This window comes from Geotrypetes seraphini, chromosome 7, assembly GCF_902459505.1.
Source record: "Geotrypetes seraphini chromosome 7, aGeoSer1.1, whole genome shotgun sequence".
Taxonomy (NCBI): domain Eukaryota; kingdom Metazoa; phylum Chordata; class Amphibia; order Gymnophiona; family Dermophiidae; genus Geotrypetes; species Geotrypetes seraphini.
The window spans coordinates 37114905-37137757 of record NC_047090.1 but is presented as its reverse complement, the minus strand read 5'-3'; the positions used below and the strand labels follow the sequence as shown (position 1 = coordinate 37137757).

The following is a 22853-nucleotide window of genomic DNA, read 5'->3' as shown; positions in this document are numbered from 1 at the left end:
ATCGACTAGCCAATTCTTCCCCCTCGTGCGGTATTCTTCTGTGGGTGTCTTCTATGTGGTCACCTGCTTCTTGCTCCCCCTTCCATGTTGGTGTCGGGGTGACTTCTTCTTTCATACGAAGTTCGTTCTCTTCCACCCTCTTCCTGTATGCTTCCTCAATGAATTTCTCTAGTTCCCTGACTTCCTCCTCAATGTGTCTCTCTCTCGTGAAGACTTCAGCTGTCTTGATTGGGTCCTCCATGGTGTAAAGTCCTTCTAGTTCCTGTATCTTGTCCTCCAGTCTCTTGACTTCCTTCTTCAAGCTTTTCAGCTCCTGACACCGACCGCATACATATGACTGTCTCCCCGAGGGGAGGTAGTCATACATATGACAGTCCGTGCAGAACACTGGAAAGCTCATCTTCTGGTTTCCCTCTGCTTCCATTGGTGTCCTCTCTCTCTCTCTACCTGTTGCTGGTGTCCTCTCTCTCTCTGCCTGCTGCTGGTGTCCTCTGTCTCTCTTTCTCTACTTGTTGCTGGTGTCTTCTCTTGCTCTCTCTGCCTACTGCTGGAGTCCCCTCTCTCTCTCTGCCTGCTTGATGCCTCCTCAGTAACCTTGTGTGAAAGACGAGGCCCTTCGCAAAGGCGCTCGCTAAGGCGAGCGCCTTTGCCGCTCGCCTTCGCCGCGCGCCGAACGGCTGTGCGCCGTTGGCTCGACTCCTGTTATGGAGGAGCCCGGTCGATCTTCGATGACGCGGTGGGGGTGGGCGGAGCTACTCTCGCCGCTGCCCCGACAGTATTTTCACCTGCTCCTGCTTCCTTGTCTCTCCCCTGCCTCTCCTTCTCTCTTTCTCGCTTCTCCTTCTCTCCCCCTTGCTTCTCCTTCGCTCACACTGTTCTCTGCCGCTGACTCGACTCCTGTTATGGAGGAGCCCGGTCGATCTTCGATGACGCGGTGGGGGTGGGCGGAGCTACTCTCGCCGCTGCCCCGACAGTATTTTCACCTGCTCCTGCTTCCTTGTCTCTCCCCTGCCTCTCCTTCTCTCTTTCTCGCTTCTCCTTCTCTCCCCCTTGCTTCTCCTTCGCTCACACTGTTCTCTGCCGCTGACTCGACTCCTGTTATGGAGGAGCCCGGTCGATCTTCGATGACGCGGTGGGGGTGGGCGGAGCTACTCTCGCCGCTGCCCCGACAGTATTTTCACCTGCTCCTGCTTCCTTGTCTCTCCCCTGCCTCTCCTTCTCTCTTTCTCGCTTCTCCTTCTCTCCCCCTTGCTTCTCCTTCGCTCACACTGTTCTCTGCCGCTGACTCGACTCCTGTTATGGAGGAGCCCGGTCGATCTTCGATGACGCGGTGGGGGTGGGCGGAGCTACTCTCGCCGCTGCCCCGACAGTATTTTCACCTGCTCCTGCTTCCTTGTCTCTCCCCTGCCTCTCCTTCTCTCTTTCTCGCTTCTCCTTCTCTCCCCCTTGCTTCTCCTTCGGCCTATCACCGGTTTTAAAAAGTGTGTCAAGTGCCAGCGCGCAATTTCGCTGACGGACCCTCATCGACGCTGTCTTCAGTGTCTCGGGCCTCAACACATTCCTCCCGTTGTGCTAAAGGTGCCCAAGGCTTCTAAGTCCAAACACCTGTGCTCCAGGGAGTGCGAGGCCCGTGCAGGAGGTCCCATTGCGGATGCGGATCCCTCCTTGCCGACTTCGTTTCAGACCTTGCTGGAGAAGCAATTTATCGAGCTCTTTACCATTATGGACCCGAAGCTTCTCTCCTAAATCCAGCCTGGGCACGCAGAGGCCTCCCGCGAGGTCGAGCCGCCTCCAGTGCCTCAGCGACGCACACACACTCTGCAGTCTCTGCGAGTGTCTGGTCTGGCATCGATGCATGCATCACAAGGAGCAGAGTCTTTGCCCATGCCTCCATTGGAACCGATTCACTCGATGCAAGGAGCAGAGTCTTTGCGAGTGCCTCCGTTGGAACCGATTCCCTCGATGCAAGGATCAGACCCGATGCCCTCGATGCCAGGCCTCGAGGCTTGGCGGGGGCCTCAAGGTGCTTCTACCCAACTACCTCTGCTGCAATCTACCGCTTCCATCCCCATCCACTCGCTGGAAGCCTCGATGGCGCCTCGCTCGCCTCGACATTCGAGACCTCCTTCCAGGCACAGTTCTGGTCATCGCTCGAAGTATTCTTCGAGGCATTCATCCAGGCATGCCTCGCCTCGTCGGAAGCAGCCTTTCCTCGAGTATTCGCCACCGGCCACTTTGCCTCCTCCTATGCCGGAGTTTGAGGACACCATGGGATCTTTTTCTCCCTGCCAATCCCCGGCTTCGTTTGATCCAGAGGCCTCGACGTCCTCGAGTCCTTCTCGAGGCATGGCTCTGGCTGACCAGCTGTCTTTCTCCTCTTTTCTTCGGCAGATGGCTGTGGATTTGGACATTAGCCTGGACTCGGGATCCAAATTTTCTAAGGAGTATCTGGAGACGATGCATCTCCCTCAGCCGCCTGCTGAGTCCCTCCGGCTTCCTCTGCATAAGCTGCTGGACCAGACTTTCATGCGCTGTTTTGAGACACCTTACTCCATCCCCGCTGTTCCCGGGAAATTGGATGCCAGGTACCGCACGGTGCACCATAAAGGATTCGATGGTGCCCAGCTCTCCCATCAGTCCCTCTTGGTGGATCCTCGTTGAAGTGGTCTCATCTCTCCCAGGTCTATGCCACCGTTCCACCTGGCCGGGAGGGCAAGACCATGGACAGGTTCGGCAGGCGCATGAAATGACATTATTCGCCGATGACGCCAAACTGGGCGATGTAGTGGGCAAAAGCACAACGGACATAGATTCAATGCCCGACAACATGATGCACGACCTACTACTACTGGAGCGCTGGTCTAGGTCCTGGCAACTCAACTTCAATGCCAAAAAATGCAAGGTCATGCACCTGGGCAGCCAAAATCCATGCAGGACTTACACCCTTAATGGTGAGATCCTAACAAAAACTGAAGCAGAACGAGACATAGGGGTGATCGTAAGTGAGAACATGAAGACTGCCAATCAAGTGGAGCAAGCTTCATCCAAGGCAAGGCAAATCATAGGTTGTATTCGCAGGAGTTTCGTCAGCCGTAAGCCTGATGTCATTATGCCATTGTATAGATCCATGGTGAGACCCCACCTGGAGTACTGTGTGCAGTTCTGGAGGCCGCATTACCGCAAGGATGTGCAGAGACTTGAGTTGGTCCAAAGAGATGGTCTCGGGACTCAAGGATCTCCCGTACGAGGAACGGCTGGATAAATTAAAGCTATACTCACTCGAGGAACGCAGAGAGAGGGGTGACATGATCGAGACATTCAAGTATCTCACGGGCTGCATCGAGGTGGAAGAAGATATCTTCTTTTTCAAGGGTCCAGCGACAACAAGGGGGCATCAGTGGAAAATCAGGGGAGGGAAACTGCACGGGGACACCAGGAAATTCTTTTTTACTGAAAGGGTGGTTGATCGCTGGAATAGTCTTCCACTTCAGGTTATTGAGGCCAGCAGCGTGCCTGATTTTAAGGCCAAATGGGATAGACATGTGGGATCTATTCAAAGTAGATAGGTAGGGGAGGGTCATTGGGGTGGGCAGACTAGATGGGCCGTGGCCCTTATCTGCCGTCTATTTCTATGTTTCTATGTTTCTATCTACCAGAACTCGATGATGGCCTCTTGAGTCCTTAATTATAATTTTCATTTTACAACTTATTTTGAGTTTTTCCTCTCGGTCCTGCAAAAGTTCCTGCCCTATTTGGACTCTCAAGCGCGGTTTGAGTACCAGGAGGTTCTGGCTTCGTTGTCCCAACTCCGGTTGCAGATGATGCAGTCCTTCTACGACGCCTTTGAACTCTCTGCCAGAGCTGCTGCTTGTTCGGTGGCCATGAGACGCCTGGCGTGGCTTCGAACCATTGATATGGACCCCAATCTTCAGGACAGGCTGGCCAATGTCCTGTGTGCTGGAGCCGACCTCTTCGATGAATCCATCAAGGCGGCAACCAAAAAGCTGTCAGACCACAAGAAATCTTTCCAGTCAATTCTCCGCCTGAAGCCCAAGCCTGCTCCTACTCGTCCATCATGCCCGCCTTTGATCTACCAGTGGCGTTACCCACTGAAGCAGGCTCCTCCTATCCGTCAGCCTGTTAAGAGGTAGCATCCGCAGAAGCAGCAGCAAAAGCCTCCGACATCTGCTTTCCCCAAGGCTCCTCAGCCTTTTTGACTCATGGAGAGCATAACTTCCGTCGTTCTGCACTTTCCTGTTTTTCCCCCCATCGGAGGTCGCCTCCATCATTTTTACCATCAATGGACGGCTATTACCACTGACCTCTGGGTCCTTTCCATCGTAAGGGAGGGATACTCTCTTCAATTCCATCGAGTTCCTCCAGAACATCCTCCAAGAGAGTATCCTTCCAACTTGACCCAGACCGCCCTTCTTCTTCAGGAAGCTCAGGCTTTGCTCCGGCTCCGGGCTGTCGAGCCGGTCCCTTTGGACCAACGGAACAAGGGTTTTTACTCCCGGTACTTCCTTGTTCCAAAGAAGACGGGCGATCTGCGTCCTATTTTGGATCTCAGGGTGCTGAACAAATTTCTGATCAAGGAAAAGTTTCGCATGTTGACCCTGGCTTCTCTCTACCCCCTCCTCGAGCAGAACGACTGGTTATGCTCTCTGGATCTCAAGGAGGCCTACACTCATATTCCCATCCATCCGGCCTCTCGACAATACCTCAGATTTCGGGTGGGACATCTTCATCTTCAATACCGAGTGCTCCCTTTCAGCCTGGCCTCGTCACCCAGAGTCTTCACCAAGTGCCTGGTGGTAGTGGCCGCAGCACTCAGGAACCATGGTCTTCAGGTGTTTCCCTACCTCGACAACTGGCTTATCAAGGATTCCACGTCTCAGGGAGTCGTCCAGGCGACCCGGAGGACGATATGGTTCCTGCAGAATCTGGGGTTCGAGATCAACTTTCCAAAATCTTATCTGCAGCCTTCCCAGACTCTTCCCTTCATAGGAGCTGTTCTGGATACCATTCAACTCAGGGCGTTCCTGCCTCCTCAACGCCTGGATACTCTTCTTCGTCTTTGTCATTCAGTGTCCTCTCGCCCGTCCATCTCGACGAGACACATGATGGTTCTTCTGGGTCACATGGTCTCCACAGTACATGTGACTCCTTTTGCCAGACTTCACCTGCGGATTCCTCAGTGGACCCTGGCGTCTCAACAGTCTAAGGTCTCTGACCCTCTGACTCAACACATTCAAGTCACTCCTGCTCTGACACAGTCTCTTCGCTGGTGGATGCTCTCTTTCAATCTCTCCAGAGGTTTGCTGTTTCACACACCTCCCCATCAGAAGGTTCTCACGACCGACTCCTCGACCTATGATTGGGGCGCTCATCTGGATGGTCTTCGCCCTCAAGGCTATTGGACGAGTGTGGACCGCCTGTGCCACATCAATCTCCTGGAACTCAGGGCAATTTTCAAGGTTCTCAATGCTTTTTAGCATCTGCTTCATGACATGGCAGTTCTCATTCGCACGGACAATCAAGTCGCGATGTATTATGTCAACAAACAGGGGGGCATGGGTTCTGCCTCTCTCTGTCTGGAAGCTCTGAAAGTTTGGGATTGGGCAATTCGTCACAACACCTTCCTCAAAGCTGTCTACATTCAGGGGGCGGACAATGTCTTGGCAGACAACTTGAGCCGTCTTCTACAGCCTCACGAATGGACTCTCCATTCCACGCCCCTTCATCACATCTTCTCTCTGTGGGGAACGCCTCAGATAGACCTCTTTGCAGCCCCCCACAACTTCAAACTGCCTCAGTTCTGCTCCAGGATCTACACTCCTCATCGCCTCGAGGCAGATGCTTTTCTTCTGGACTGGAGGAATCTCTTTCTGTATGCATTTCCTCCATTTCCTCTCATTCAAAAGACTCTAGTCAAGCTCAAGTCCGAACATGCCACCATGATTCTGAGTGCTCCTCGGTGGCCCAGACAACCGTGGTACTCCCTGCTGCTTCAACTCTGCAGCAGGGAGCCCTTCCTTCTACTAATGTTTCCATCTCTGCTTACACAGCATCAGGGATCTCTGCTTCATCCCAACCTGCAGTCTCTACACCTGACAGCTTGGTTCCTCTCAACGTAACGCCCCTTCAGTTTTCTCAAGCTGTGCGGGATGTTTTGGAAGCTTCAAGGAAGCCTGCTACTAGGCAATGCTATTCACAAAAATGATTTTCTACTTGGTGTATTTCCCATCATAAGGAGCCTCAACATGCCTCCTTGTCCTCTGTTTTGGACTATCTTTTACACCTCTCTCATTCCGGCCTCAAGTCTACATCGATACGGGTCCATCTGAGTGCAATTGCTGCTTTCCATCAGCCGCTTCAAGGGAAACCTCTTTCTGCTCATCCTGTGGTTTCCAGATTCATGAAAGGACTTTTCCATGTCAATCCTCCCCTCAAACCGCCTCCAGTGGTTTGGGACCTCAATGTTGTTCTTTCTCAGCTTAAGAAACCTCCATTTGAACCTCTTAACAAGGCTCCTCTGAAGTTTATCACTTGGAAAATAGTGTTTCTCATTGGCCTCACATCAGCTCGTCGAGTTAGTGAGCTTCAAGCATTGGTTGCGGATCCACCTTTTACAGTGTTCCATCATGACAAGGTGGTTCTTCGCACTCAGCCGAAATTCCTGCCTAAAGTTGTCTCGGAGTTTCATCTCAATCAATCCATTGTTCTTCCAGTGTTTTTTCCAAAGCCTCATTCTCATCCTGGAGAGTCGGCTCTTCATACTCTGGACTATAAACATGCTTTGGCTTTCTACCTGGAACGCACCAAGTCTCACAGAACTGCTCCTCAACTTTTCATCTCCTTTGATCCAAACAAGTTGGGACGTCCTATCTCTAAGCGTACCATCTCCAACTGGATGGCGGCTTGTATCTCTTTCTGCTATGCCCAGGCTGGATTATCCCTTCCCAGTAAAGTCACAGCCCATAGGGTCAGAGCTATGGTGGCATCTGTAGCTTTCCTCAGATCGACACCGATTGAGGAAATTTGTAAAGCTGCCACTTGGTCCTCGGTTCATACCTTCACTTCTCATTATTGTCTGGATACTTTTTCCAGACGGGATGGACAGTTTGGCCAAACTGTTTTACAGAATTTATTCTCCTAAGTTGCCAACTCTCCCTCCATCCCATTGTGGTTAGCTTGGAGGTCACCCACTAGTGAGAATACCTGCCTGCTTGTCCTGGGATAAAGCAATGTTACTTACCGTAACAGTTGTTATCCAGGGACAGCAGGCAGCTATTCTCACATCCCACCCACCTCCCCTGGGTTGGGCTTCTCTGCTAGCTATCTGAACTGAGGAGACGCGCCCGGTGCACTGGGCGGGAAGGCACTCGCACATGCGCGGTGCAGGAGACTCAAAACTTCTAAAAGTTTCTACAAGCAAGTATGCTCGTGAGACGTCCGCATCAGGGCTCCATCGGATGACATCACCCACTAGTGAGAATAGCTGCCTGCTGTCCCTGGATAACAACTGTTAAGGTAAGTAACATTGCTGTATGGCTGCTTCAGATGAAAGATGGGAGATTGGAGACCTTGTTTGTTAAAACATTTTAGTTCAGGCTGTGGGTGAAGGCCAAGCTTAGTCCTGCCACCATCTTTTCACCCTCTTTAGTTCATTAGAAACTTTTCAGTTTGGTGTCTTAAGGTTAGACGTCCCTGATGAGATGAATCTTATAGCAAAATTAAAGGATTTTATAAACACAATTAATATTCATGAGAATGAAATCTGGTTATCTTTAGCTGGATAGTCAGCTGAGTTATCTGGTTAAATTAAACCTCTGCATATGCTGTCCTAAATATTACTGGATAAGCAATCTGGTTAAGTTTAGACCTGGCTTAATAACTGATAGTTCTACTGGTACTACCCAGTTAACCTTAAGCATCACCTCCAGAATGCCTCTTGTTCCTTTTAACTAACAAGTTACATTTTTCCTGGTTATAATTCAGGTGTTATGGAGGCACTTTGTCCAGGTAACTCCTGAAGTTATCCAAATCGTTTTGAATATCAACCCCTTGTATATTTGAATAATTGTATAGATAATCTTACTATTTTCATATTCAAGTAAGAAGACTGTTGTAATGAAAACAAAAACTGTAAGAAGGACAACATTTTGAAAAAAGAGAAACATGAAAAGTTGAAAAGCACTGCAAATCGGTGGATGTGTATGATTTTGACTACCCTGTGGTTTTATTGTAGGATTTAGGATAAGGATATTTTTCACTGGGAGGAATAAAAACAATATGAGGAGATGACTAAAAAGATGGATTATGTTCACAATTGGAAAATGTTGTGATGACGTTTTTAGCAATTACTGATTGGTATTTATTTTGGAATATACAGAAATGCTAATGCTTAAGTGTCGGCCACAGGCTGAAAACGTTAATCAGTCTTGAAAGGCCTGCAGTTCCGAGTGCAGGATTTTCCATTTTCAAGATTGAAGGATGAGACACATTTAGTGGTATGCATGCCAGACTGGTGTAGGGCTCCAGCCAATTTTATGCTAGGGATTGTGCAAGTATGCAGTGTGCCACCCTGCTTAACATGGAACAGATCCAGCTGCGGGCACCCATGAAATAATAAAAAGGGAGATTATTTTCCGGAGGATTATGAATGGAAAGGAAGAAGCTCTTTCTCAAACTTGCAGTCCCTTCATACACATTCCTGTTCATGCTCCAACCCCAGCAAAAGCTTTCTTCTACAGAGGGGTCCAAAACATGAAAAATACCTGCATAAAAGCTTTATTACTAGATTTATATAGGGGATTTAAGGTTTCTAATTTGAATTGTCTAAGGGCCTGCAGAACTACCTGATTTTATATATTTAACACGTTGCAGTTTCTGATCCTCACTGCATTTTTTTTCTTCTGACAGTTTCCCTGTTTTACAAAACTGCGATAGCGTTTTTTTTAGAGCAGGCCAGTGCGCTGAATGCTCTGCGCTACTCCTGACACTCATAGGAACTCTGCGAGCATCGGGAGCAGCAAAGAGCATTCAGCGTACTGGCCTGTGCTAAAAACTGCTTTTGCAGTTTTGTAAAAGGGGAGGCTTTATTTTATTTTTATTCTTCATTAGCCATTCAAAATGTTCCTGGCATAATAAAGCAGCCACACTTTACAGATGTATCATTTTCCTTTTCAGCTTCTATAATCCATAATCCTTTTTTTTCAGCTGAAAGTTGTTCTGGCTCCGTGCATAGAAACACTGATACTTCTAGACCGCCTTTGCTTTCTTACAGAGCAGGTATGTTTCCTTTACAATCTCTGTATGGCTGGTGGCCCACTCCAGTTACGTTTTTTTGTACCAATTCATTCACTGAGAGCAGAGAAACTCCCATTTGGCAAAGGCTAATGGCGTAATTATGCTCATCATATTTATACAATATAATACCTGTATTGGTTTCCTGCATGCGTTTGCTGCATGGGCCATCAGATTTTTTTCTCTCTCTCTATAAAACCGAAGGCCTTCCATGATGATGTTTTGATAGGTACGGAGGTGGGTTTTAGGAAATGTATACATTGGAATTGTGAAGTTCCACTGCCATTTTATAATAGAATTTTCCGATGTAGAAGTGGAGATTTAAGTGCCTGTTACTTATGTCAGGAGCATTCTTTTTAGAACTCTGGACTGGCTCAGTTTTCACAGCATTAAGGAATGCTCTCAGATGCTGAGCACCCCTCTTCTATTCCCTCCCCTAGTCCAAGTTCAGGCATGCAGTTTTCTGCTCCCCACCCCCAGTATTCCCCTTCCTCTCAACACCCCCATAAATGCATCTCTCTAGAGGTTGCTGACAACAGGAGCAGTGTTTCAAAGATGCTACCTGTGGTGTGACCTGGAGCCTTCTTTTTGACACAACCTGTCCCCTCTGAAACAACTTCCTGTTTCTGTATAGGCAGGTTGCATCCAAGGAAAGGCTCCAGGTTGGATTGCAAGCAGCATTTGTAAAATGCTGCTGCTGCCCTCTGACTAGAGATACATTTTAAGGTAGACTAGGATGGGGATGTTGAGAGAAAGAGAATGCTGGACTGCAAGTTGGGGGGAAAGGTTAGCGGGCAGGGAATGCGAATCTTGGAAGTAGAGGAAAAGGGAAGAAGCATGCTGGACCAGATGAGGGAGGGGAGGGATGGAAAGTGAACAATATCGTACCTGGAGATGGAGGAGAATTTCTGGGCAATAAGAGAGTAATGTTGGACAGGGTGGTTGGAAAGGAGGGAAGGCAGTGGGGAGAGATGTTGCAATATTTTTGCCTTTCAATACACAGTAACCCACATGTTCCTTATTTTTTGAAAATATTTTTGAAGGGGCTATGTCATGGGTAGAGAATGCAACACTTTTGTTCTCAGGATAGCAAGTGACTTTTCACAGCTCAGTAGATCACATCGCTGAGATCACTCAAAAAGATTTCAGAAGTGTCACTCAGAGCTCAGATAAGACTCTTATTACAATGAGATTTACACAACCACCTCGTCATTAATCTGTCATATATATTCTTTTCAACTATTTAATTACTCTTCAAGTATCCCCATAACTCTAAGTAGCTTAAAGAAAAACTAGAGACAATCACTTGGGAGTTCTGATCGACAAGTTGATGAAGCCATCCATACAATGTGCGGTGGTGGCATAAAGGGCAAACAGAATGCTAGGAATGATAAAGAAGGGGATCACGAACAGATCGGAGAAGATTATCATGCAGCTGTACCGGGCCATGGTGCGCCCTCGCCTGGAGTACTGCATACAGCACTGGTTGCCGTACATGAAGAAGGACACGGTACTACTTGAAAGGGTCCAGAGAAGAGCGACTAAGATTGTTAAGGTTTTGGAGGAGCTGCCATACAGCGAAAGATTAGAGAAACTGGGCCTCTTCTCCCTTGAACAGAGGAGATTGAGAGGGACGGAGACTCAGAGGAGACATGATAGAGACTTTCAATATCATGAAAGGTATAGAGAAGGTAGAAAGGGACAGATTCTTCAGCCTATTGGGAACCACAAGAACAAGGGGGCGCTCGGAGAAATTGAAAGGGGACAGGTTTAGAACCAATGCCAGGAAATTATTTTTCACTCAGAGGATGGTAGACACCTGGAATGCGCTTCCAGAGGTTGTAATAGGACAAAGTACCCTATCGGGCTTCAAGGAAGGATTAGATAATTTCCTGAAGGACACGGGGATTGAGGGATACAGATAGAGGTAGCGATAAGGCTAAGGGGATTAAAAGGACTTAGACGCCAGTCATCTTACAGGTCATGGACCTGATGGGCCGCTGTGGGAGCAGACTGCTAGGCGCGATGGACCTCTGGTCTGACCCAGCGGAGGCAACTTCTTATGTTCTTATGAAACATTCAAAGTACTGAAGGGAATAGACTTAGTAGATAAGGACAGGTTGTTCACCCTCTCCAAGGTAGGGAGAACGAGAGGGCACTCTCTAAAGTTGAAAGGGGATAGATTCCGTACAAATGTAAGGAAGTTCTTCACCCAGAGAGTGGTGGAAAACTGGAACGCTCTTCCGGAGTCTGTCATAGGGGAAAACACCCTCCAGGGATTTAAGACAAAGTTAGACAAGTTCCTGCTGAACAAGGATGTACCCTGTAAGGAATAGTCTCAGTTAGGGCACTGGTCTTTTACCAGAGGGCTGCCGCGTGAGCGGACTGCTGGACATGATGGACCACTGGTAATAATAATAATAACAATAATAATAATAACAGCTTATGTATCGCAATACCGTTAAGTTCTATGCGGTTTACAATAGATTAAGCGAGGTACAAATTGATTGAATTTAAGAGGGGGGAAGAGGAGAGTTAATAGGACCGGAAATGCGTTGTTGAGAAGAAAGAGATTAATAGGACAGAGGAATCACTATGGAGGAGAAAGAAGATGAGTGGGTCAGTTGTCTAGATACTTTTGGAACAGTTGAGTTTTTAGACGTTTTCTGAATTCCTTATAAGTTGTGGGCGAAAGCAGTTGATCTAGGTCTTTACCCCACAATGCTGCTTGATGTGAAAGAAGGTGTTCATGGTGTTTTTTCAGTTTACAACCTCTAACTGGGAGGAAACAAAGTAGGAATGAGAGCTTCTCTTGTGTCTGTTGGCAGAGAAGGAGAAAAGGTCAATTATGTATTTAGGGGCAAGTCCGTTTAGCGCTTTAAAGCAGAAGCAGGCGAATTTAAACTTTATGCGAGCTTCCATCGGTAGCCAATGTAACTGCCGGTAGTAGGGTGATACATGATCGAATTTGTTTAGTTTGAAGATTAATCTGACCGCTGCATTTTGCATTAGTTGTACACGTCGCATATTTTTTTGGGAAATGGCTAAGTAGGCGATGTTACAGTAGTCAAGTTGACTTAGTACGAGGGATTGGACCAGGGTTCTGAATGCCGACGTATGGTCTGACCCAGCAGCGGCAATTCTTATGTTATGTTCTTATCTTTTAAACATTCTGTCTGTCAGGCAGGGGAAATACGTCCAAAACGTTTCGCCAAAACAAAAAGACGGTTTTCTCAAGGACTTCCCTTTTTTAAAGTATTTATAGATCATTTCACTTAGCCTTCAGATCCTGTGTGCCTCCTTTTCCTGCTCTCCAGCCGTATTGGTCCCTCCACCAAGCAGTGAATGCAGCTGTAGGGCAGAAAAAGGAGGCGCATAAGATCTGAAGGCTAAGTGAAATGATCTATAAATACTTTAAAAAGGGAAGTCCTTGAGAAAACCGTCTTCTTGTTTTGGTGAAACATTTTGGACGTATTTCACCTACCTGACGGACAGAATGTTTAAAAGATAAGTGATTGTCTCTATTTTTTCTTTAAGCTACTCAGAGTTATGGGGAGACTTGAACAGTAATTAAATAGTTGAAAAGAATATATATGAAAGACTAATGACGAAGTGGGTGTGTAAATCTCATTGCAATGAGAGTCTGTCTGAGCTTTGAGTGATACTTGTGAAGTCTTTTTGAGTGCTCTGAGCAATGTGATCTGAGCTCTGACAAGTCATTTGATGTTATCCTGAGAACAAAAGTGTTTGCAATATTATATTTCTTGGGATAAAGGATTAGAGCTGCTACCTTTGTGATTTAAATACAATATTAGCATGGAGCACTTAGTGCCCCCTCCCTGTCTGCAAGTGTTGCATGCTAATGACAACATTAGAGCACAACCTGCATTTTTGGTGCAATGTGTCTAGGAGTCCTGATGATACCATACTTATGAATTGATTGCAGAAGGATGAAATTTACATTCTCCATGTAGGAAGCAGAAGCCCGAGATACATCTATACGATGGAAGAGATGTTATTGAGTGATAGTACCCAAGAAAGGGACTTGGGGGTAATTGTGGACAAAACAACGAAGCCGATGGCACAGTGCACAGCGGCCACTGAGAGCGAATAGAATGCTAGGTATAATCAAGAAGGGTATAACAACCAGAACGAAAGAAGTTATCCTGTCGTTGTATCGGGTGATGGTGCATCCGCATCTGGAGTACTGCATCCAATATTGATCGCCATACCTTATACAGGACCATTATACAGGACCATGGTGAGACCTCATCTGGAATACTGCGTGCAATTCTGGAGGCCACATTATCGCAAAGACATGCAGAGGGTCGAGTCGGTCCAAAGGATGGCCACCAGAATGGTCTCAGGGCTTAAAGGTCTCTCGTACGAAGCAAGACTAAACAATTTGCAGCTCTACACTCTCGAGGAACGCAGGGAGAGGGGAGACATAATTGAGACGTTTAAATACGTCACCGGACGTATAGAAGTGGAAGATAACATTTTCCTTCTCAGAGGCCCCTCAACCTCAAGGGGGCACCCGCTCAAACTCAAGGACGGAAAATTTCACGGCGACACCAGGAAGTATTTCTTCACGGAGCGAGTGATTGATCAATGGAACAAGCTTCCAGTACAGGTAATCGAGGCCAGCAGCGTGCCAGATTTTAAGAATAAATGGGACGCCCATGTGGGATCCCTAAGTGGGTCAGGGTAAAACATTGTATAGTATTAAGGGGAGGGTCTATAGAGTGGGCAGACTTGATGGGCCTTGGCCCTTTTCTGCCGTCATCTTTCTATGTTTCTATGTTTCTAAGAAGGATATGGCAGTACTCGAGAGGGTTCAGAGGAGAGCGACGTGTTTGATAAAAGGTATGGAAGACCTTTCATACACTGAGAGACTGGAGAAACTGGGGCTCTTTTCCCTGGAGAAGAAGAGAATTAGAGGGGACATGATAGAGACTTACAAGATCATGAAGGGCATAGAGAAAGTAGAGAGGGACAGATTCTTCAAACTTTCAAAAACTACAAAAACGAGAGGGCATTCGGAAAAGTTGAAAGGGGACAGATTCAAACCAATGCTAGGAAGTTTTTCTTCACCCAACGGGTGGTGGACACCTGGAATGCGCTTCCAGAGGGCGTGATAGGACAGAGTATGGTATTAGGGTTCAAGAAGAGATTGGACAATTTTCTGAAGGAAAAGAGGATAGAGGGGTATTGATAGAGGACTACTACACAGGTCCTGGACCTGTTGGGCCGCTGCACGAGCGGACTGCTGGGCACGATGGACCTCTGATCTGACCCAGCGAGGCACTTCTTATGTTCTTACTTCCTCCTCCAGTGCTTTAGTGCCTCCTTCAGTTTTCTCCTTCTGCAAGTGAGTTGAGAAGGTGACCTGCTCTGATATATATATATAAATATATATATATAATAAATATATATAGATATTTTTTAATTATTTTTTTTTTGGGGGGGGGGGATTCAAGGTTTTTCAGTGCTGGAGAGGTCTCTGGTTATCCCAGGGCATTTCTGCCTGGGGGAAGACTCAGATTTTGGGTCAGACTTCTACAGCTGGCAGAGCAACTCTCAGGGTTCCTGTCCAGCTTGCCTGCATTGGATCTTATGGAGTTCGGGATCCGTTCCTCTTGAAGCTATCTCGCATCCTGTTTGAGCACAGGCTGGTTGACTTTGGTTTTGGTTCAGCAGGGCCTAACATGTGCTGACTGGGTAACTTACTCCCCCTGCTCACACATGAATCTATGGGGGTTGAAGTCTTGGTCGGGCTGGCATCCCAGAGTCTGACTGGCATCCCAAAGATCCCAGCATATGTACTGGTTTGCTGAGAAAAAAAGTCAGTGTCTTCTTCATTTCCAGCATCTGTGACAGCTGCACCAGGTTAACCCAGCACAGACAGACAGTGAGTACTGCCTATTGAAGTCTATGGGAAACTTGGAGGGGGTGAGAGGGTGGTCAGAATTTGCAGGTTCTGAGGATTTCTGGGGCTGTTATTAAGGTTCCCCACCTCCAAAAACCCCTCCTCATAATTTTTTGACACTTGGGGGGTTTTCCAGGGCTGTTTTTAGCATGACCACACTGCTAGCCATCTTGGATGTTCCCGATTTTGAATAAAAGCCTCCATCTGCCTTTAAAAAAAAAAAAATTCTTTAATCCCTCTCAGTTTGATTTTTAAATAGTTGGGATAGACTCCTCCAGTGGAGATACCCCTATATCATGCCAGATTTGTGATGGATGGTCAATTGAATAGCAGCCATTTGCTGAGGGTTCAAGCCTTGGGCTTAGTCCCATCTGGCACCTTTAAAGCTGGGGAATCACAGAGGACCTCTTGATCGGGATAAAGAACCATTCTGGAGCTTCAGGAAACGGCAACGTGAAGCCCAGAAGGGCACTCCAGGGGTTCCTAGTCAGGGATTTACCCCAGATTTTGTCAGTTTATTGTGAAAAGCTTACTTAAACTGTCAGGGGTCTTCTACTTCAGTTGAGGGGACAATGTTGTCTGCAAGGGGACATGTTCTCTCCAAGTACATTTTCTTTTAGCAGAAATTCCTGAGCAGGAGCCAGAGGAACAGTCTGATGACTGGGGGGGACCAAAAGTCAGTTTCTTTGCCTTTATTTAGCCTGAATGGTCCCTTTTGGGGGTTCTGAATTGCAAATGGAGACTGGAGGCCAGGAGACTGTGATCCCCCTTGAGCAAGGGGAAGACCCAACGGTATGCCGCCTATTTAAAGCAAAGGCATTGCTAGAGCTTATGCCAGAGTTTCTGCAGGAGTTACACCTGCAGTCTCCACAGACTGCTCAATGCTCGATTATGTGACCATAGATTATGAGTGCTTCCCAGGCATAGACTTCATTTTTTCCATCTCATCCAGATCTTGCTTCCCTAATTACAGAGAGCTCCTTAAGGAGAGCTAAGATCATGACAAAGCTGTATCCCATGTCCCCTCAGTTTTAGCAGTTATTTGTCCAACCTAAGGTGGATTCAGTCGTAGCTCAGGTTACCGAACAAACTTCCTTCCTTAGTGAGGGGGAATGTAGTCCTGAAGGATGCACAGGACCACAGAGTGGATGTGGTTCTGAAACATCAGTCTGAAGCCTTAGCATTGGGATTTAAGGCGGCTTCTTTTATAGCATGGGCCTGTCAAACCAGAGTCCATTGGACGATGAGGTATACCCACAACTAATCATGTTGTGGATTGGCACTATGACAGATGCCCTGTATGACATTATCAGAGTCTTGAGCAAGGTCTCAGCTTATTCCATCTCTGTCTGCAGAATGCTTTGGATCTGACAATGGGCAGGAGATTCGGCCTCTAAAGCCACCTTAAGTGGATTCCACTTAAGGAGCAGATGCTCTTTGGAAAGTGTTTGAACGATCTTATGGCCAGTGTGGCTGATCGTCGTCCTAAGGTGCTCCTGGAGAGTTGATCTCGGAATAATTTTCATAACTCCAGGCATTTTCACCAGTACTCCAAAGGATTCTCTGCACATAGAGCAGTGCAGGGTTCCAGACAAAGGTAGGGTAACTCTAGACATACCCAGTCCTCTAGATGCATACCGCTGCAGCCTCCAAGAAGTACTAATTATGCCAGGACCCTAGCCAGGCTCTCTGGGCGATATGGACAAGTATTAGCTCAGACCTCTGGCTGCTGGATATTATCCAAGACAGATACAAACTCAAATTCATCTACCCCTTTGTGGATCATTTCATGGATTCGTCGGCTGGGTAGCCAAAATAAGTGGTCAGAGTCTGAGCTACGGTGGACAGGCTGCTAGCAATTTGGGCTATAGAACCCATTCTGCCCACAGAATCGGGCTTAGGCAGACTCTATATACTTCATATTGCCCAAAAAGACTCAGAAGAATATAGACTGATCCTGGATCTAAAGTCAGTCAACTCAATACAGCCTTGAAGGTGCCATGTTTCCACATGGAGACTGTTCAGTCAGTCATTGAGGCGGTCAGACTAGGGGAGTTTCTGGGCTTCTTTGGATTTGATGGATTGGATTTGATGGCGGTGGCTTATGTCAATCGATAGGGAGGCATCAGAAGTGCTCCACTGAGCCTGGAGGCCAAGCTGCTATTCAGTTGTGCAGAGATCCATCTGCAAGCAATATCAGTGGCACATGTAGCGGGGGGTAGACAGTGTGCAAGCCAGTTACCTCAGCAGGAAGATCTTAGACCCAGGGGAATGGTCATTGTCCAGAGAGTATTTGACTGCATAGTGTGATGCTGGGGACATCCGATGATTGACCTCATGGTATCAGTGGACAAGAAAATGGCTTCTACAATCAATTCGCGAATATGGAACTATCACCTATCATCAGGCCTCCTAGACACATCTACCAGAAAGAAGATTATTGAGATAAGAGCCTAATCTTCTATAAAATATATTTTTTAAATCTCACCTTGAGTGCCGCATTAAATCTCGGCTTAGCATGTTAGAACACATTAAGTATAGATTTTACCATGCCTTAGCTTTGGCCTTTAATGCACATTAAATACAAAACCTTAACGAAGATTAGTAAAATGACCTCTTAGTATCTGAAAATTTGTTAATATGCCATGATAGATTTCTAAATCAAAAGTATCTATTGAAGGACTTATTGATGATCTGTTAAAAATACTTCATAATTCCTATGTAGGGGACAATTTTCCAAATTGTATGGGTGCTAGCCAAGTCTCCCAGATCTGTACTGTCCCTTTGAAAACAGCCAAGAGAAAGGTACCTGCAGAGAGAAATGCTTTCTTTATCTGCACGTATTGTACATTTTCCTGGTGAAGCTGTGTGCATTGGTGCTTCCCTGACCTTATCCTGTTTTTCCAAGCTTACCTTCTTTTCCCTAGAGTAAAAGTATGTGTAGTGGTGATCAGCATACAGAGTGAGCAGTTTCCCCAGATGAATGACTTGAAAATGAGACTCTCTGCAAATAGGGCTTTGCTTGTGTATGTATATTGCAGAATATGGGTTTTTCATGAACACAGCTCATATACAGACTGGTCTATAGTTTGTCTCAGACCAACAGTAAAAGTTTATATGATTTATTTTTTGTAAAGAGCATGACTGTCCCAATGGAACTTGTACTCTGCTTTCTTTAAATATATATTATGTTAAATCTTGTTTTTGAAATCTGTTCAAGTTAAACACTTCTCTTGACATTTTTTGTTTTTCCACTGTAAAACCATTGAGTTTTGGGAAACAGAAGGTCTTGCTTTATAACTCCTCCACAGTCGACTTGGAATAATTGGGTCATAATAAATGTTTGATATTTTTACAGAGGGAGACAATTTTGGAATGTTTAAACAATGAAGTATTTTTCACAACATCTGGCGAGGTATAAATCAGATGTAAGTTTGTGCTATTCCCAAAAGAATAGGTTAAGCAGTTCAGTTTTAGGTGTATTTACTTATTAATTTTCTTTAGATATTGTGCAACAAGATAAAGGACTTCAAATTAAGTGCCATGTTATTTTGTCTATATGATCAAATATATGTAGCTGCTTCTGTGCATTTCTTCTCTATCTCTTGTCCCCTTCTACCCACTGAGCATCTAGATCAAGTTTAAGGAATAGTTAAAAGCTCTCTAGCACCTTCCTCAATGTCTAGACATTTACTAATTCCAAAAATTTGCTAGACATTTTTTTAATAGAAGAAATACAAATATGAAAGCTGACTACATTCCCCCTCATTCTATAACCCATCACCTACGTTTCCGCACCGAGGCTCTAGTTCTGTGCACGGCATCAGCTTAAGCGCTAACTGGGCATTTTCAGCGGCACTTTTTGATGAACTGCGGCTGAAAATGCCCAATTATCCGCAGACAAGTGACCACTTCAAACAAGAAGAACTCAAAAACTCAGACATGGCTACGTTTCATCAGATGACAACTTCATGGGAGACAGGCTTGCAGCATCTTGTACAACTACTAGTAGGCATGAACGCTTCCGATTGGTCTCTGAAGAAAGGGAAGAAAAAATAATGCAGGTATTCTGCAACCTGGTGCCTAATTTCTGGGAACGCCCCTGACCTGCCCATTCCCCTCCCACGGCCATGCTCCTTTTTGAGTTGCACGCTAGGAAATTCAGGTGTGCATATTATAGAATAGGGCTTGGGCCAGATCTGTAAGTCCTAATTACTGCCAATAAAGGTCTGATCCTATAAAGAGATGCCTACCTTGAGGACGTCTAGCGACGCCTAATTTAGACCCCCTTTTTATCAAGCCGCGTAAGGGTTTTTTTATCGCCAGCCACTGCGGTAAAAGCTCCAATGTTCGTAGGAATTCTTTTTTTTTTTCAATATCTTTATTAACAATTGCAAAGGAACATACATCCATGGGCAAACAGCCGGAACATAGCCATCGACAACAGTCGGGAACAACATAAAAGAGAAGGCCAACCAGAGAAATACATGGTACAAAGAAAAACCCCAGTAGTGCACGCCCATCACAATTGACATTTTGTGTTAAAACCCCTCCCCAATCAACCACACATCTGCCATCCCACGCCCACACCACAAACCTCACCAAGCACCCCCCTCACAGTCCATCCAACATCCCAACAGCACCCACCCAGGCACACACATCCACACGTAGGAATTCTATAAGCGTCAGAGCTTTCACTGCAGTGGCCGGCGATAAAAAAACCCCTAACGCAGCTTGATAAAAGGGGGCCTTAATTCAACGCAAATCTAAATTGTTTTTAAATGTTTTAATGGCATGGTAATTGACCACGCCATTAAAAACCGATTAAAATTTTTATCAATTTAGGTTTCGTACGGATTACTGCACAATGCCTATATTGAGGCACTTTCCTATGCCTAACACCTACCTGAAAAGTAGGCGTGGTTAGGGGTGGAGAATAGGCATGGTTGTCTTAGGCTTCGCTAGGCACCTATCATGGATGCCAGGTACAACCACTAGGATGCCTAAGTCTGCTTAGGCACTGCTAAGCATAATTCTGTATACAGCGCTATGCGGTTGATTAACAACTGCGCCGACTGGCGCCTAGAAGTTAGGTGCCACTTATAGAATCAGACCTTAAGCGCTTGCTAACACTAGATAGCACTTAATTGGCTAATTAGTTTACATGTTGCTCTGGGATCCAAGCTAAAATTTCAGTGCACGTCTTTGGGTGATCTGTATGGAATCTGAGGAATTGCGATTTATTTCAATCGTACATATTATTTTTCAGGACATTATAGCATGGTGTGGAGTGGTGCAGTTATTTGATCCGGTGAAATCCCCCAGATGTTATGCAGTTGTTGCTGTGAAGAAATGGTAGCGCTTCTTGACTGAACTAAATCACTAGATGGGTGTGAAGTTGAGAAGGGATGACAGTACTGCTCTTTACTTCCTACTGAGAGCTTTTTTCGCCAATGCCAGTTCGCAGTGTCTGTTCAGTTTGGTCACGGATGGAATCGTGGGATTCAGTAAGAGATGGATTGTCAGAGCCAGTTTGCAGAATGAGAAATAAACAGAATGTAATCACTGGAACATAATTTTTCATGCTGGTCTTTTTTTGGGGGTCAGACTTGGATGTGTGTATATAATGGTACATGCAGAAAAGATTTATAGTCTTTCATTGTGCCATTGGAAATCAAGCCTCCTGTGACAACACACTATGATTTATCACATGGAAAGAATTACTTTCACAATGACATTATTCCAGCCTACATCTGTGGATCACTAATCTGTTTAGGTCAAAGTCTGAATGCATTTGTTTTTATAGTTTTTGTGGGTTTATCCTTCCTATACTTTACCTCTAATTCTCCTTCTCTAATTTGGCCAAGCTTACGTTAAATCAATGGTGCTCAACCTCATTCAGAATCAAAAAAGGACAATTTCTTTAAGGTATATATAATATTACCAAAATCTGACCTTTCCTCTCTGAGCATAGCACCAAAATTCTTATCCACGCCCTCATCACCTTGCGCTTAGATTACTGCAACTCGCCACTCTCAGGTCTTCCGCTCAGCCATCTTTCTCCCCTTCAATCCGTCGAGAATTTGGCTGCACAACTCATATTCAATGAGAGTCACTAAACTCACGTTACTCCTCTCCTAAAGTCATTTCACTGGCTTCCCATAAGTTTCTGAATACAATTCAAACTCCTCTTACTAACCTACAAATGCACTCACTCGGCTGCCCCTCATTATCTCTCTTCACTTATCTTCCCCTTTGTGTCCTCCCCACCCCACTCATTGAGTTCCGCTCAGCTGGTAAGGCCCTTCTATATGCACCGCCCTGCTCCCCTGCCAACTCCAGACTCCGTCCCTTCTGTCTTGTTGCGCCTTATGCCTGGAACAAACTGCCTGAATCCCTACAGCGGGCTCCATCTCTGGCAGTGTTCGAGGCCAAGTTAAAAGCTCACCTCTTCGAAACTGCTTTCAACTCATAACTCTTCTCACCTTGGGTTCTGCTTCCCCAACCCCTTATGTCCTGTTTATGTGTCAAAGGTAGAATGTAAGCTCTTCCAAGCAGGGACCGTCTATTTAATATCAAAATGTATAACACTGCATATGCCCTTCAGCGCTATAGAAGAGATAAATAGCAGAAGTAAGGAACTCCTTTTTCCCCTTCCTCTGTTTTCTAGCTCTGCTGCTTTTCCACAATTCTTCCAAAATGCTATTCAGAATTTTAAAAGATCCCAAATGTATAGTTCATATGTCTTTGAAAATGCTATATATCAATTTTGTTCAGTTTAAGTAAAAGCCAGATTTACTTTTTCCTTGTTTTTACAGCTTTAAGTTTGTTGTTCCACCACTTAGAACAGTGTTTGGTCATGTGATAGGTTTTAAATTGGTCACACTAGAGCAATGGTCTCAAAGTTGCAGCCCGCCAGGTACTAATTTTGAGGCCCTCAGTATGTTTATCATAATCACAAATGTAAAATAAAACAGTTTCTTGATCATATGTCTCTTTAGCTATAAATGACAATATTATTATTAAGACTTAGCCAAAAGGAAAGATTTATAAACTATAAAGAGTTTTACCTCAAGCAAAATTGTCATTTTTTTAATGAGACAACTATTTTTTCTGAGGCCCTCCAAATACCTACAAATCCAAAATGTGGCCCTGCAAAGGATTTGAGTTTGAGACTACTGCACTAGAGCATATTACATCATAGGCTTCCACCAATCCTATTTGTTTAGTTCAGATGTCAACCTTAGAGTAAAACATTTTATAATAAGTACTGTCACTTGGGAATGAGGGAGAGAATCAAGGTGATTGCCTCAGTCTTCTTCCTTCTCCCTCCAGGAACCATCTTCCTACTTCTGTCTACCGTACTTTCTCTGCTGTCTTTGGTATGAAGTCTGAGTCGCCTAGCACCTGTGTGCCCCAAGACTGGATTTCTTGAATGGGTCTGACTTCAAATTACTTGTTGCAGGTTTCCGGGTCTCGCCAGCTTCAGAAACCCTGAGAGAACATCAGACTTCAGATTGTTTATTAGATTTTCAATATACTGTTCTGCCTTTCAGAAGCTAGCACAGAAGTTTACAATACAATAAGAGAAAAAAAAAACCCGCAGCGACTTCCT

The 22853-nt window shown here is 45.7% G+C and overlaps 1 protein-coding gene across 1 annotated transcript in view; it reads left to right on the top strand.

Moving 5' to 3' along the window:
- Nucleotides 1–22229, top strand: part of METTL25 (methyltransferase like 25) — a 146764-nt gene extending 124535 nt beyond the window's left edge. The window contains exons 12-13 of the mRNA XM_033951824.1: nt 9223–9294; nt 20508–22229. Coding sequence (XP_033807715.1) covers nt 9223–9294; nt 20508–20597 — 162 coding nt within the window. The 3' untranslated portion in view covers nt 20598–22229. The remainder of the gene's footprint in view (nt 1–9222; nt 9295–20507) is intronic.
- The last annotated feature ends 624 nt before the right edge of the window (nt 22230–22853 follow it).